General features: G+C 42.8%; 1 protein-coding gene across 2 annotated transcripts in view; it reads right to left on the bottom strand.

Annotated features, from left to right (window-relative positions):
• entpd1 (ectonucleoside triphosphate diphosphohydrolase 1) overlaps positions 1 to 9,702 on the bottom strand; it is a 118,257-nt gene extending 108,555 nt beyond the window's left edge. Inside the window, exon 1 of one of the 2 annotated variants that reach the window (XM_048551333.2) lies at positions 9,599 to 9,702. In XM_048551333.2, the coding sequence (XP_048407290.2) occupies positions 9,599 to 9,617 (19 nt within the window). In that variant the 5' untranslated portion in view covers positions 9,618 to 9,702. The remainder of the gene's footprint in view (positions 1 to 9,598) is intronic. The other variant, XM_048551332.2, reaches the window with a different exon arrangement.
• Between the last annotated feature and the right edge of the window lie 5,422 nt (positions 9,703 to 15,124).

The raw sequence follows: 15,124 nt of genomic DNA, 5'->3' as shown, positions 1-15,124 counted from the left end.
GACATTTCAACTCTGAGAAAAAGATTCTGACTGTCAACCCTATCTATGTATCTCATAATTTTACAGACTTCTATCAAGTGTCCCCTCAGCCACTCCAGAGAAAACAACACAAGTTTTTATAGCTCATAGCCTCTAATCCAGGCAGTTTCCTGGTAAACCTCTTCTACACCTTCAAAGCCTCCACATCCTTCCTGTAACGTGGCAACCAAAACTGAATGCAACACTAATTGTGGCCTAACCAAAGTCATATAAAGCTGCGACATTACATTCTGACTGTTGTACTCAATTTCCAGAGCAATAAAGGCAACCATACCACACCATCTACTCATGTGGCCACTTTTTATTTATTATTTGGGAATTCTAAGGTGAGGTAAATGGTGTTGTGAAGTTATGATTTTTTTTAAAGAATGGTTCAGAATGCCATTTGCAACAGTGAGCTAAAGACAGCCCTTCCAAAACAAATCATGTAACTTAAACTAAATGACTCAACAAGCTACCTGGTCAGATAAATACTGCTTATTGTCTATTTGAGCTTTTACGACCTTTTAAGTGTGTCTGTTTAATGATTGGCATGATATTTTCAATCTTGAGTTGACATCCCATGTGATGGGTGATTAATGATATGCAGCTGGGATCTGTTGTCTAATTTTTGCAGGATTTTACCATTGCTCATTGCAATGTAATATGACCTAGGCCGGAGATAATGACATAGCATCTTTCCACAAATCTACATGAACGGATGCTTCGTTCTGGTTTAAATTTCAATAATTGTCTGCATGCTCCCTGATAACGCTGCTGTACTCTTTTTCCTTTCTTCCTAAGTGACAGTTTAGTGGTAATGTCATTGAACTAGTAATCCAGAATCCCAGGTAAGGTTCTAAGGTCATGGAATGAAATCCCACAATGGGAGGTGGTGAAATTTGAATTCAATAAAAATCCAGAGTTAGAAGCAAGCTTAATGGCAAATGTGTGACCATTGCTGTTTCTTATTAAAAATTCATCTCGTTCACTAAGGCTCTTTAGAGAAGGAAATCTGCCATCCTTATCTGGTCCAGCCTACATGTGACTCCAGACCAGCAGAAATGCAGTTGCCTGATAATTGCACTCAGCAGGCCACTCAGTTCAAGAACATTTTGGGATGAGCAATACATGCTAGCCTCACTAATAATGCTCACATCTCCTCAGTGAATTAATAAAAAAGTATCATGCACATGGCAGTTGGGTGGTGAGATTGTGGGATGAGCACTTTGTAGATCTGTCTTCCAAACGAGAGAGCTGCAGGTGAGGGTAAACTTAAGGAGTGGCACTGTTGATTTTGCAAAGCAATCCTGAAAATCTTAGTAATTCACTTTACATTTGGCTATCCTGAATTTTGCAGTAAGAACATTGCATTCTGCAGGATCATTCCAATGAGGGCAGGAATTGAAAAGTTAATAGGTTGAACACCCCATTTCCTACATGTCTTGGAAGGTGTACCACTGTACTGTACATCATTATCGAACACAATTTGTTGAGTACGTCAATCATATTGAAATGGTGAACAATGTGCCAACAATCAGTAGACTAATAGTATGTTTGATTTATTGCACACAAAACAATTTGGTGAAATAGTCAGTCACCAGGATGTAATCGTACACTTGAGCATGGAAAATGCCAGAGACGATCTTGCACTATGGCTCAGAAGGTACCTCCTGTGGAATGAAAAGTTCTGTCAATTGTTGAGGTTGATGGACTTGACATGTTTCCCATGAATTGGTCAGTTGCTTGATATCCTTATTGATGCTGGGTGAATAGATAGATTCAGACACTCATCTCTGTTTTTTTTTCTGTACCCATGTGATTGAATGAATATGGTCTCCCATATCTTGACATGGAGCTTATGGACTTTTGACTCACTTACCTTTGAAGGTTACATTCCTTGGGAATCCTAGTCTATCTTTGAATGACTGTAAAGAATGAGTTTGCTGGGACCTGTCAGATATCTCTGAACCTCCTGCTGATAATGATTTTTTTGAGTGTTGCAGCTGGTCTTTATCTGATAAAGCCTGCTGAAACTGCTCTGTTTGGCTGTGGTCAAATGAGTGAGGTCAATGTTAGGGTTATCCTCTAACTCGATTCAGTAATATCCACTTGCAGGTCTGTAGAAATATCTTTGTTCCTAGCAGGATTTGGAAGTCGGCTAGCAGCCTCAGAAATAGGTTTTTAAAAGCCTGGTTTGTGTTGTATTTCTACATCATACCCTTGAATCTTCGCAAGTAATTGTTGGAGTTGAGGAAAGGCACATCTGATTTTCCAATGGTCGGTATAGTACACTTGCTGAATAGGTAGGCATACAACTGCTGTATCCTGAAAACTAGAGCAAGAATTTCTTTTTCAGTTTTGAAGTAGTTTGCTCGAGCTGTGCCGAGGGCCTTGGGACCTAATGCAATAGGCTTGTCATTCATAGAATTGTTCTGAGGCCTTTCCGTGAAGCATTACTTCCAATGTGATGAGTTTAGAGAGATCACAATACTGAAGAATGTGTTGACTGGGTGATAGAGCATTTTTGAGATATTGGAGAATAGGTTGGTGGTCTTCCTACCAAATGTTTAATGTATTTTTACAGAGAAGGTCTTGGGGAGGAGATGTTTTGATGGAGAATTTCTAAGTACTTGGTGATAGGCTGTTGAAAAACCCAAGACACTTCTGTAAATCAGTTTTATTTTGTGATGTAGGCATTTTCCACACTCTCTATTTTGGTAACACCAGGTCTGATACCACTTGCCAAGTAGCTTGAACCAAAGAAATTGATTTAGCTCATGTTATCTGATATTTTTTTTATTGAAAACAATACCATGTATCCCTGTCACCATCATGAGCAGAAGGAGGTTTGTACCATGTTTGCGTTTAGTCTTTCTGACAACTGAGTGTCATACAGAGACAACCTGGTAGATTCACAATGATAGACCCATATGTCATTGGAATATATCCCATCTGATGGATAATTCAAATGGTAATCTGAGGAAACAATACCTATGGGAAAGTGTTCCTACGGTGTCAGTTCTTATAACTCTGTGGAAACATATAGGGACCAATTTCCATTCTTAATATCAAGCTTGAAAAATGTTTGTCTCCTGAGAATTTAAGATTAAGCTCTTCCAGGATAGGAATTTTGTGTGGACACTTTTTTTAGTGCAATATTTAGTTTGCCTTGCATCTAAACATACATGTAGAATGCCATCTTTCTTCAAGTCGTAGAATTACACCAATCAGTATGATGCTCGACTTTTCAAATTATGTTGTTTTGTACCAAAGAACCCAATTCCAATTTGAGCTTTCCTTGAATATGAATGCTGCACTTCTGACGAGGGTTGATGGTGGGATGGGCATCATCATTCAGTTGTAATACTACATCATCTTTAAAGTTACTGATAGTACCAATCCTGGATAAAGGTTAGCCAGGTGATGGTCAGTACTGATGAAGGGTGTAAACCCGAAATGTTGACATTCCTGCTCCTCTGATGCTGCCTGGCCTGCTGTGTTCCTCCAGCTCGACGCTGTATTGAGGTGAAGGATAGACTTGATGTGGAGGTCTGGAATTTTTGGTGTTCTAACTGGTGCCTTAGTTACTTCATAGTTTGTGACAGTAAGTAGATTTGTGCACGCTGGGAGACAAACAGTCATTGATCCTGCAGTTTCAACCAAGGAAATAGTTCAAGCATCCATCCTGTCGAAATATATTGATATTCAAGATATGCAAGGGATTTCAGACCAGTTGGAAGCAATTATTGTATCGAGTGCGTAATGTTAGTTTGCTGAGTGTATTTCATGAAAAATGGCTAAAGAGATTATATTTGCATTCGCACAAGTATCAATCATTGTATCTAGCTCATGTTGGTCCATTCATTTTGGGATATAATCACTTGGATGGAAGTAAAAGCTTCAGCTTTTCTGACAGTGTCCATGTGTTGTGTCAAATGGACCACATATACTGTCCACGTGGCCTCTCTAAGCTGTGTTGCAGATACCTCTTGTAAATGGTTGACACGCTTGCAGCATTTTCATCTTAGTTGTAGTTATGACTTCGGCTCTGAACCCAGGTAAATGACGAGGAAAAGAAGTCTTCACAGCTGTCACTGCTACCCTCATCTTTTCAGCCTTTAATGTCTAATAGTTGACACTAACCAGCTGTCAACATTAGTTTTCAGAAGTTACTTACTACCACCATAACATGGTTTCTCGGGTCAAATATCATTGCCAGTTTGGTATGGGCTGAGTGCTGTTGCAGGGTATTTGTCCGTTGAAACTTTAAACTTTCTGGAAAATTCCCATATAGAATTGCATTGAGAATTCTGTGTGATGCCAGTCTGTATCGTCTGGAGCATTTTGGGTCTCCCACTGTGCAAAGACAGGAAGATCAAGGCCCAGATTTCAAGCACATTACTATAGAGAAGGCAACAAACCATAGGAACCTAGTTCAAAATGATTGATGTCTCAGAATAATGTTGTTTCAAAGGTTAAGTACTTCAGATAATTCATGGACATTGCTGACCATCTGATCTGCTTCTTACGGTATAGTGTGTAAGATTCTGGCTGGAAATATTTTCAAGTATTACATTTTCAACTATTAAGCATTGCACTGTCCGTAATGATCAGCAAGTACAAGACATTCAAAGAAGCATTGGCCACGTGTCATTAACCACAAACTGCAAATGTCTCATTCAAGCACTACATACTGGTCACAGGTCAAAACCACACTGACTTATATGTGCAAAAGTGACAAATTTTCTGACACATTCACAATTGTGTTCTGCTCATGGGTAGAATTAGTCATCATTAGATAAGGCAAGCGTCTATCAGAGGGAATCACAATGAATTTCTGAAGGCACGCATGCTTCAATAAATAAATTGAAATTTTTGAGAAAAATCAATGTGTTTTGGAAATGAGAATAAATGCTGAGATCTTCACAGTGAGTTCTCAGGATGCGCTCAGAGCTCTTTAACAGTTTGGAGCAGGTGGAAAAGATCATAGAGAATAAAATAAATTCTGTGCTTTTTATGTGGGGTAATTCTGTACAAAGGTGAGAAATTATGTTTAATTCATAGATGGCATTAGACAAATGCAGCCCGGGCATTCCACTAGAAGAAAGAAACCGAGAGAAAGTAAAAATATATTCAAATATTACTGGCATTGGACATTTAGGATTGAACAGGAAATTCTGCAAACTTTCAGCATATATGGAGGATTGTTTTTACAGCTTGGAAAATTATAGCAAGAGACCATTGTCAAGACTCAATAATGGGACACAGGCCTAGAGACAGAAACAGAGATACAGACCAAGGGCCAGTAAAGAGACACTGACTGATGGTCAGGAACTGAGACACAAGCTGAGAGTCAAAAACAGAGACTCAGATCAAGGACAGATTCACAGACTGAGGGTCAGTAAAGAGACTTGGACTGAGGGTCAATAACAGAGACACAGAGTGAGTGTCAGTAACAGGGTTTTGGGGACCGAGGAGCAGTAAGAGACATAGACTAAGGGTCAGAAACAGAGTCAGCAACTTCCTCCATAACTCAATCTCCTCTTGAATGCCAATTTTAGTTTGATTTCTTCTATGAAGTGCATTTAAAATTGCTATACAAATGCAAGTTGATGTAGTTAGGTAGCTAATGTCTTCCCTAAACTTCAATTTATCATTTCAGTTTTCATTGGGGTCCTTGTGCAAAGCTTTAGCTGGAGTGAAGAGAATTACAGTCAAAATATCAGAGCATCCAAATAAAACTGACAATGACATGAACTGTGCCCCAACTCCCAGCCAAGTTATGACATTTAACAAGGTCCCATGCACTGGAAATCATCACTGGTGCTGGGCAATAAAGCTAAAACTCAATACTTTCAACCTATTCCAGAAATAGTTCAAAACACATGGCTGGGTCTTCACTTTGCAGCTAATTATTACCATATACAGTTGGTGATATTTGAATAGATAGAGTAAAGGAGGCTCTAATCTACGTTTATTGGAGCTTGATAGTTGGGTGCTGTTCAGAAGTGCTCAGTGGATTTATTTTATTCCCAATCTTCTCCATGTTCTACAATCAATATGGAACTTTCAAGGCTAATACTGCATGCAAAAACATGAAAAGCAAGATTCATTCGCTGTCCTAATGTCTCTTGCATTGATGCGCAAAGATAATAACACATAAAGAAAATTCACATTAAATAATTTCATTATGGAAATAATAACATATGCTTGCAATGGAAGCAACATTCACTCCGCTGATTCCTCCAATGAAGGATAGGTTTATGTGGAGATATTGAGCAATTTGGGCCTAATACTCATTGGAGTTCAGAAGAATGAGGATGATTTATTGAACCATAAAATATTCTAATAAGTGGGCTTGGCATGGTGAATACTGAGAGGAAGTTTCCCCTCAGGGAAATTTTTAATTAGGGCCTGTTTAAAAAGGGGGACTTCTATTTAAAAGCAAGGCGAGGAGGAATTCCTTCTTAAGGGGGTCATGAGTGTCTGGAATTCACTTCCCCAGTAGACAATAGAGATAGGATGATCAAACACAACCAAGGCTGAGTTAGACAGGCTGAGTACATTTTTGATCTACAAGGGAGTCAAAGTTTGGGGGAAGGAGGGGGTGGGAGGATTGACAGGAAAGTGGAGTTAGGCAACAATCAGATCTTAATCAGCTAATGTTCTTATAGAATGGTAGAGCTGGCTTAAGGGGATGAATTGCATACTTCTGCTTCTTCTGTTTTTATCTTTCTCTTCTTAGGCAGCCCCTGAGCTTCCAGAATTATGTTCCAATCATCCATTCCCAGAGCTGCTTCCTGCAACGGATTTTATCAGTAACTGTGTGATACTGGGATGTGTGGAGACTTAGCAGGTGAACCTGCACACACAGAGAGGGAGGGACAAGGCCATGGAGGGACTTGGAAAATAAGACATGAACTTTAAAGCTGACGTTTCGGGCCTAGACCCTTCATCAGAGAGGCGGATGGGGAGAGGGAACTGGAATAAGTAGGGAGAGAGGGGGAGGCGGACCGAAGATGGAGAGAAAAGAAGATAGGTAGAGAGGAGAGTATAGGTGAGGAGGTAGGGAGGGGATATATCAGTCCAGGAAAGACAGACAGATCAAGGAGGCGGGATGAGGTGGTAGGTAGGAAATGGAGGTGCGGCTTGAGGTGGGAGGAAGGGATGGGTGAGAGGAAGAACAGGTTAGGGAAGCGGAGACAGGCTGGGCTGGTTTTGGGATGCAGTGGTGGAAGGGGAGATTTTGAAGCTTGTGAAGTCCACAGTGGGGCAGCACGGTGGCTCAGTGGTTAGCACTGCAGCCTCACAGCGCCAGGGACCCGGGTTCGATTCCAGCCTCGGGCGACTGTCTGTGTGGAGTTTGCACGTTCTCCCCGTGTCTGCGTGAGTTTCCTCCGGTGCTCCGGTTTCCTCCCACAGTCCAAAGACGTGCAGATTAGATGGATTGGCCATGCTAAATTGCCCGTAGTGTTCAAGGGTGTGTGGGTTATAGGGGGCTGGTTCTGGGTGGGGTGCTTCAAGTGGTGGTGTGGACTTGTTGGGCCAAAGGGCCTGTTTCCACACTGTAGGGAATCTAATTGATACCATTGGACTGCAGAGTTCCCAAGCAGAATATGAGTTGCTGTTCTTGCAACCTTCGGGTGGCATCATTGTGGCACTGCAGGAGGCCCATGATGGTCATGTTGTCTAAAAAATGGGAGGGGGAGTGGAAATGGTTTGCGACTGGGAGGTGCAGTTGTTTATTGTGAACCGAGCGGAGGTGTTCTGCAAAGCGGTCCCCAAGTCTCCGCTTGGTTTCCCCAATGTAGGGGAAGCCACACCGGGGACAATGGATACAATATACCACATTGGCAGATGTGCAGGTGAACATCTGCTTGACATGGAAGGTCATCTTGGGGCCTGGGATGGGGGTGAGGGAGAAGATGTGGGGGCAAGTGTAGCACTTCCTGTGGTTGCAGGGGAAGGTGCCAGGTATGGTGGGGTTGGAGGGCAGTGTGGAGCTCCTCTGGAGGGAACCCTACAGCCCAATGGTATCAATGTGCACTTCACAAGCTTCAAAATCTCCCCTTTCACCACTGCATCCCAAAACCAGCCCAGCCTGTCTCCGCTTCCCTAACTTGTTCTTCCTCTCACCCATCCCTTCCTCCCACCTCAAGCCGCCCCTCCACTTCCTACCTACTACCTCATCCCACCTCCTTGACCTGTCTGTCTTCCCTGGACTGACCTATCCCCTCCCTACCTCCTCACCTATACTCTCCTCTCTACCTATCTTCTTTTCTCTCCATCTTCGGTCCGCCTCCCCCTCTCTCCCTATTTATTCCAGTTCCCTCTCCCTATCCCCCTCTCTGATGAAGGGTCTCGGCCAGAAATGTCAGCTTTTGGGCTCCTGAGATGCTACTTGGCCTGCTGTGTTCATCCAGCTCCACACTTTGTTATCTTGGATTCTCCAGCATCTGCAGTTCCCATTATCACATGAACTTTAAAGTTTCATTATGAAACTGTAGGTCAGCGAGGTGGGGCGAGAGGCGAATGGGTTTGACACACATTGGGTCACAAGCATCAGAGTTTTGGATGATGTAAAGAGATGTCACCCCGGGGAGTAGAAGAATAGCGGAGTCTTGAGACAATAAAGACGTAAGCGATGGGTTCAGCGGTAGGTAAACTGAGACAGGACGATCAGCCAATGTCACAAGGGGTGGAAATAGATGGTCCTACCTATGGTGCGGATATAATGACCCCAAGGTGAGAAATAGTTCGGTTCCACCTCAGATCAAGCTCAGAGAAGGGCAATGCAGTCCATGTCTGGGGAACGGAGTTTGTGGCGTGGGATCAAAAGACAGGGATTTTGTTTTTCCAAATGTTTATTTGGAGGAAACTCCTGTTTAAAAAGTAAGCAGCCTGACTGGAAACGGTGCAGTCTGTCAGCTGTTGCAGCCTGAAACCTTAGCCATAACAAGGCAGACTCAGACAGTGCCTGTCACACAAGCTTGGGTCTCGTTCCCTTACGTCTATTTGTATGACCCTGGTAGCAAAGGTAAAGGAGATGGTAATTGTCATTTCACTGTTGGAGTTATTACTGTGACGGTGACACACAAATACATACCGACCCGCCTAACACTCTTGTACAAGCTTATCTCAGAGGCACATACTGCATCTGTGAAGATCTCCTAAACGCTGGGATTCGACAGATCAATGTCCCAGTGAATTTGCATTTTTGAATTTTACAGTAAAATGAAAGTTGACACAGTCCTTAAGTGTTCAGCTGATATCTTCCCCAGTGCGTTTTTCAAAATTTATTTGTTTTCAGTGACGCTTATGACACAAATGACAGGCGGTAGTCTGAAATCACGAGTACAATTCATTCCAACGCATCTTTGAATTTCCTCAGATTTCATTGTTGTAATTCGCTTCGAGTTACTGTACAGGACTCGGTACAGTCCATCACTAGCAGCCCCATAGCCTCCATGCAAGCGATTAACAATTACTTTGTTCACTTCCAGTTTTACCCCTGCCTGCCTTCTTCTCAATGTCTTGCTTTCTTTCAGCGACTAAGTTCGTACATATTTCCACCTACCTTGCCGTGCTCCAACCATCTCAGCGCTTTGTGCCGCTCTCTAACTCCAGGGGGTTCCGTTTGCTTTCTGCCAACTCGGGGACTCTTTTTACAACAGTGGGAGGAGTCACAGATGCGATAAACCTCGCAGGCTGAACAGGGCGAAATGAAATCCATCCTTTTTACAAGGATAAAGGAATGAACACTTGCTGAGCCTTTCTGATTTTAAAAACACCAGCAGAGAAATACAATAGCAAAATCTTGCGGATGTTGGATATCTGAATCCACACAAAATTCTAGCCTGGCAGGAACTGAGCGGAAGAGTTCAATGTTTGCAGTCCAATAAAATGCTTCATGCACAAGCATGTTCCCTTTCTTTTAGACCAATTATTTGTTCTTCTGTTAACATGGGGTACATTAATTCAACAACTTTTAGGCTGTCTTCCAGGTTTATACCCCACCTCCCTCTGACTAGTCTTAAACTTAAATAAAGGCAATTAGAAGGGTCTGAGGACACAACCGGCAGAAGTGAACTGGGGAAATAGGTTAAAAAGACTAAATAGGCTCCTTAGGTCCAACTAATACACTAGAAGCCTTATTCATAAACAGTCTTGCAGTGGATTTTTTTCTGCTGCTAACAATGTAAGGGGTGTATCCAGTTCAGGCCAATAAACCTCCCCAAGTGAGGCATTCGCTGAAGCCAGCAATCCTGACTAAGATAACAAAGTGTGGAGCTGGATGAACACGGCAGGCCAAGCAGCATCTCAGGAGCACAAAAGCTGATGTTTTGGGCCTAGACCCTCTCTGATGAAGGGTCTAGACCCGAAATGTCAGCTTCTGTGCTCCTCAGATGCTGCTTGGCCTGCTGTGTTCATCCAGCTTCACACTTTGTTATCTTGGATTCTCCAGCATCTGCAGTTCCCATTATCTCTGATCAGCAATCCTGACTAGGCAGGCATGACGGGTTAAACACAAAAGGTGCTTCACAGAAAAGTTGCAGATAAATGTGAGAAGTTATGGCAGGTAGTTAACCTTAAAGTGTGTGGTTGTTTGGCCTGCAGAAGGATCTAGGGAATGGCGATAGGCAGCTGAGAGTCAGGGACGAGAATCAAATGACAGAGGCCAGGAGGACAAGGAAAGCTGGCAGTTGCATTTGGGAGTGGGGAACACAATGGTCAACTGAAGTGTGCTGGTGTTGGTTAAGGAGCAGCTGAATTGAATAAGGACCAGTGTCAGAGTAAGACTGGGCATGGGGAGGAGAATGGGGGTAGGATCAGGAGGGAAGTTCAGGAACATCAAGGGAAAAGTGAATATGGCCACAGTGATGGAGTGATTGAAGCCTCACAGAACGATACCAGAGGAAAGGAGAATACCTGTGATGGAGAGAGGAGTGGAGGAGTATAGGTTAAAGAGGAAAGAACTCATTGAAATGGTCATATTGTAAATATCAGAAATAAACATTCAACTATTGTACCCTCAAAAACAACATTATGGATACTCATACCTCAGTGAAAGGGCACCCTGATTCCATTTCAAAGTTACCTGTTCAGTTGGCACAGCTGTGCTTTCCAGCAAACACTTGCATTCACTCAAAGCTGGCTTCTTTGATTAATGCCTCTTCATGAAGCCTTTGAACAAATCCAACTTGCTTATTCCTTAACACGATTCCCCTAAAATCCTCTTCTACAGCCTTCTGCCTGAGGAACTTGTCAAGAATTATTTCTCCAGCCCTGACTGTCTGGCGACTGCCAACCTGCATTGCTGCTGGTGCAGACGTTTTCTGTATGAAAGACACTTTCACATTCACTGAACTTCTGTATGGGTTTATCTCTCTCTCTTTCTCTAAAGTGTATGTCTTTAATTCCCTTTCTAGGATACCTTGTTGCTACGTCCAGTGTCGTTCCACTTCAGAACCCAAGGTTGCAAATAACAGTAAAAATATATTACATACATTCATCACACAAGCATCACAGTAGCAGAGACCTGAGGATCAGGGAGCTCTGATGCAAAGTAACATGCAATGCCTAAGGAGGGGAATTCAATCTTCAGCCCTGTCTAGCAGTGTACATTGAATGGGTCTTCTGAAGGTATTGCAGTACTTGAAGATGACTGAGCATCAACGAGAATGCATCTTTGCTCAACTACCTTCATACACCACCTCTTGTACAGTAGGTTGCACCTGAGCTACTTGGGAGACAGTTCTGTGCCAGTGGTGTTGTAGGTCACAACAGGATTGAACTCCTTGTGCACTGCCTCCTTTCAAATCACTGGAAGGGAATTCACTGCATCAGTAGAACTTGTGATCAGTTATTGCAAGGAGCTTTCACAGCCCTTCCATACTTCACAACTCCAAGATTTCTCAAAAGTCCCCCACCTGTCCACTAGATTATCTCCAGTGTTGGCTTGTGGGTGACAAGGGATACTCCCAAAAGGCATGCATTTCACACACCCATGAGCAAAACCCCCAGTCTAACGGCGAACAGTGTTAAATTGCAGCACGTTAGTCCAGTGGGGACATCATTGAATAGGCAAGTAGTTTTCTGAAAATTTCTCTTTGTAGTACTCATCATTGGGGTCTCCATAGTAGTGATTGTTTGCTGTGACCTGCAACACTGAGTTCAATTGTAAAGTGAAAGCTTAGAAAAGGGGAAGGTGGACTAGCCATCTGTCTGGTCAGATGAGGAAAACGGAGAGTTGACAGAGATGTTGCTGTTGAAGAAGCCAAGGCCACAGTGAGACATGACACACAGGCCTGAGAGAACATAATAGAGGTGAGATTTGATTGATTTTGGACTTTCAAATGTGGACACTTACAGTTAGGAACTATCTGGCTGAGGAATTCTTGCCCCAAAGGGAACATTTGATTTCTAACATTTAGAATTTCTTTTTCTTTGTTTGGCATTCAATGAAAGCTTTTTTTTAGCTTTGCCCCAGTGACTTTCTGTTCAGCTTCCAGCATCAGGATGGAGTGATGTTGGAATTCACTGGTCTGCAAACATAGTTTTCTCAGATGTAAATGTACGAGGGGCATCCATCTATCACAGAGATATAAACAATGCTAAGTGGTAACCCAAACCCACATCAGTACCTTGAAATCGCACCTCCCTGAGTCATGTCCCTGCCTGAGGGCAGCAGAGACTGGCAGTCTCAGTACCCCAGGCACAGCTCCTCATGATGCACATCAGCACCTCCAGTGATAAGCACCTTCAAGGTTGACTGAAAGAGAAATAGTAACAATCAGAAGCCATAACAGATTGTAAGATGCAATTGTACAGGTCCGTAGTAAGACATACCTGTGTGCAGATTCAGTCTCATTATCTGAGGAAGGATGTCCTGGCTGTCGAGATAGTGTAATAACGGCTGACCAAACTCAGTCTCCCAATGGCAGGCCTGATGTGTAAACAAAGATTGGGTTGGCTAGGATCATATTTGCTGAAGTTTATAAGAATGAGGGATCTTATATAAACTTTTAAGATTCTAACAGAAATAGAAAAAGTAAATGCAGAAAGGATGTTACTGATGATTGGAGAGTCCAGTTCCAGGAGTCACAGTCAAAGGATACACATTAAGACTGAGAAGAAGAGAAATGGCTTCACTCAGAGAGCGGTGAGCTTGTGGAATTCTCTCTCACAGAAAGGCCAAAGCATTGAACGTATTCAAAAAGGAGCAAGATACATGTGATAACCCCTACATAACCAACGGGCAATCACTAATTAATCTCCATGGTAGCACAGTGGTTAGCACCACTGCCTCACTGTGGCAGGGATATGGGTTCAATCCTACCTTCAGGAGACTGTTGTTGTGGAGTTTGCACATTCTCCTCGTGTCTGCATGGGTTTCTTCCAATGCTCCAGTTTCCTCCCGCACACCAAAGATGTGCATGTCAGGAGGATTGGCCATGCTAAATTGCCCATTGTGTTCAAGGATGTATAGATGAGATGGGTTACAGGGAAACAGTAGGGCAATGTCTGGGCGTGATGCTCTGAGGATCGGTGTGGGCTTGTTGGGCCAAAGGGCCTGTTTCCACACTGTAGGGATTCTACGATGATCAACATATAAGTCATTGAGTTGCCACGGTAACAGCCAATAGACTGACTAGCTGGAACTCATCACCTGAGCCCTGTGCAGTGGTAATTTCCTATCCTTGGACCAGGAGGCCTAAGTTCACCTGCTCCTGAGGTGTGCAATAACATCTCTGAACAAATTGATTAGAAAAATTGTTTTGTTTTGAAAAGCAGACACCTTGGGGCCATCTTGTGGTGCAGTGGTAGCAACCCTACCCTGGACCAAGAGGCCCATGTTCAAGTCCCACCTGTTCCAGAGGTGTGTAATAATATCTCTGAATAGATTGATTAGAAAAATAGATTTAATTTAAACAATCAGACAACCAGAAAGGCTCTTGTGGTGCAGTGGTAGTGTCTCTATTTCTGAGCCAGGAGGCCTGAGTTGAACTCTCATTTGCTCTAAAGGTGTGAAGTAACATCTTTGAATATGTTAGTGAGATAAACAGAACAAATACAAAAAAAATTATAAAGCAGACTACCATTGAGGGTCTTGTCGCACAGTGGTAGTGTCTCTATTTCTGAGCCAGGAGGCCTGCGTTCAAGTCCCATCCACTCCAGAGGTATGCAGTAACAGCAACATGCCCCTTGGCAAAAAGGTAAATTCAAATACAAATTCTTGTAGGCAGTAGGAAACAATATCCAGGAACAAAAACAAAGTTGCTGGAAAAGCTCAGCAGGTCTGGCAATTTAAAAATAAAGTGTCATGTATTTAAAGCAAAGATGAGGCCTTTTCTGTCCTCAATAATGAGGTTATTTCTTCAAACAAAGACATTATAATTGATTTGATTTTGATTGATTGGATTTAGTATTGTGGGTTTGATCTTTAGTGAGAGGTTGAATAGGCTGGAAGTATTTTCCCTGGAGCACCAGAGGCTGAGGGGTGACCTTATACAGGTTTACTCTAGAAAACGACAATGTTGTCGAGGAGAATACTGAGATACACACTACTAGACTAGGTGGGATTGAGGTTCACAAGGAAGAGGTATTAGAAATCCTACAGAGGGTGAAGATAGATAAGTCCCCTGGGCCAGATGGGATTTATCCTAGGATCCTCTGGGAAGCCAGGGAGGAGATTTCTGAGCCTTTGGCATTGATCTTTAACTCGTCATTGTCTACAGGAATAGTGCTAGATGACTGGAGGATAGCAAATGTGGTTCCCCTGTTCAAGAAGGGGAGTAGTGACAACCCTGGTAATTATAGACCAGTGAGCCTTACCTCAGTTGTTGGTAAAGTGTTGGAAAAGGTTATAAGAGATAGGATTTATAATCATCTAGAAAAGAATAAATTGATTAGGGATAGTCAGCACGGTTTTGTGAAGGGAAGGTCGTGCCTCACAAACCTTATTGAATTCTTTGAGAAGGTGACCAAACAGGTAGATGAGAGTAAACCGGTTGATGTGGTGTATGTGGATTTCAGCAAGGCATTCAATAAGGTCCCCACAGTAGGCTATTGTACAAAATGTGGATGAATAGGATTGTGGGAG

The sequence above is a fragment of the Stegostoma tigrinum genome, chromosome 20 (assembly GCF_030684315.1).
Source record: "Stegostoma tigrinum isolate sSteTig4 chromosome 20, sSteTig4.hap1, whole genome shotgun sequence".
NCBI lineage: Eukaryota > Metazoa > Chordata > Chondrichthyes > Orectolobiformes > Stegostomatidae > Stegostoma > Stegostoma tigrinum.
This window is presented reverse-complemented; position numbering and strand designations above follow the sequence as displayed.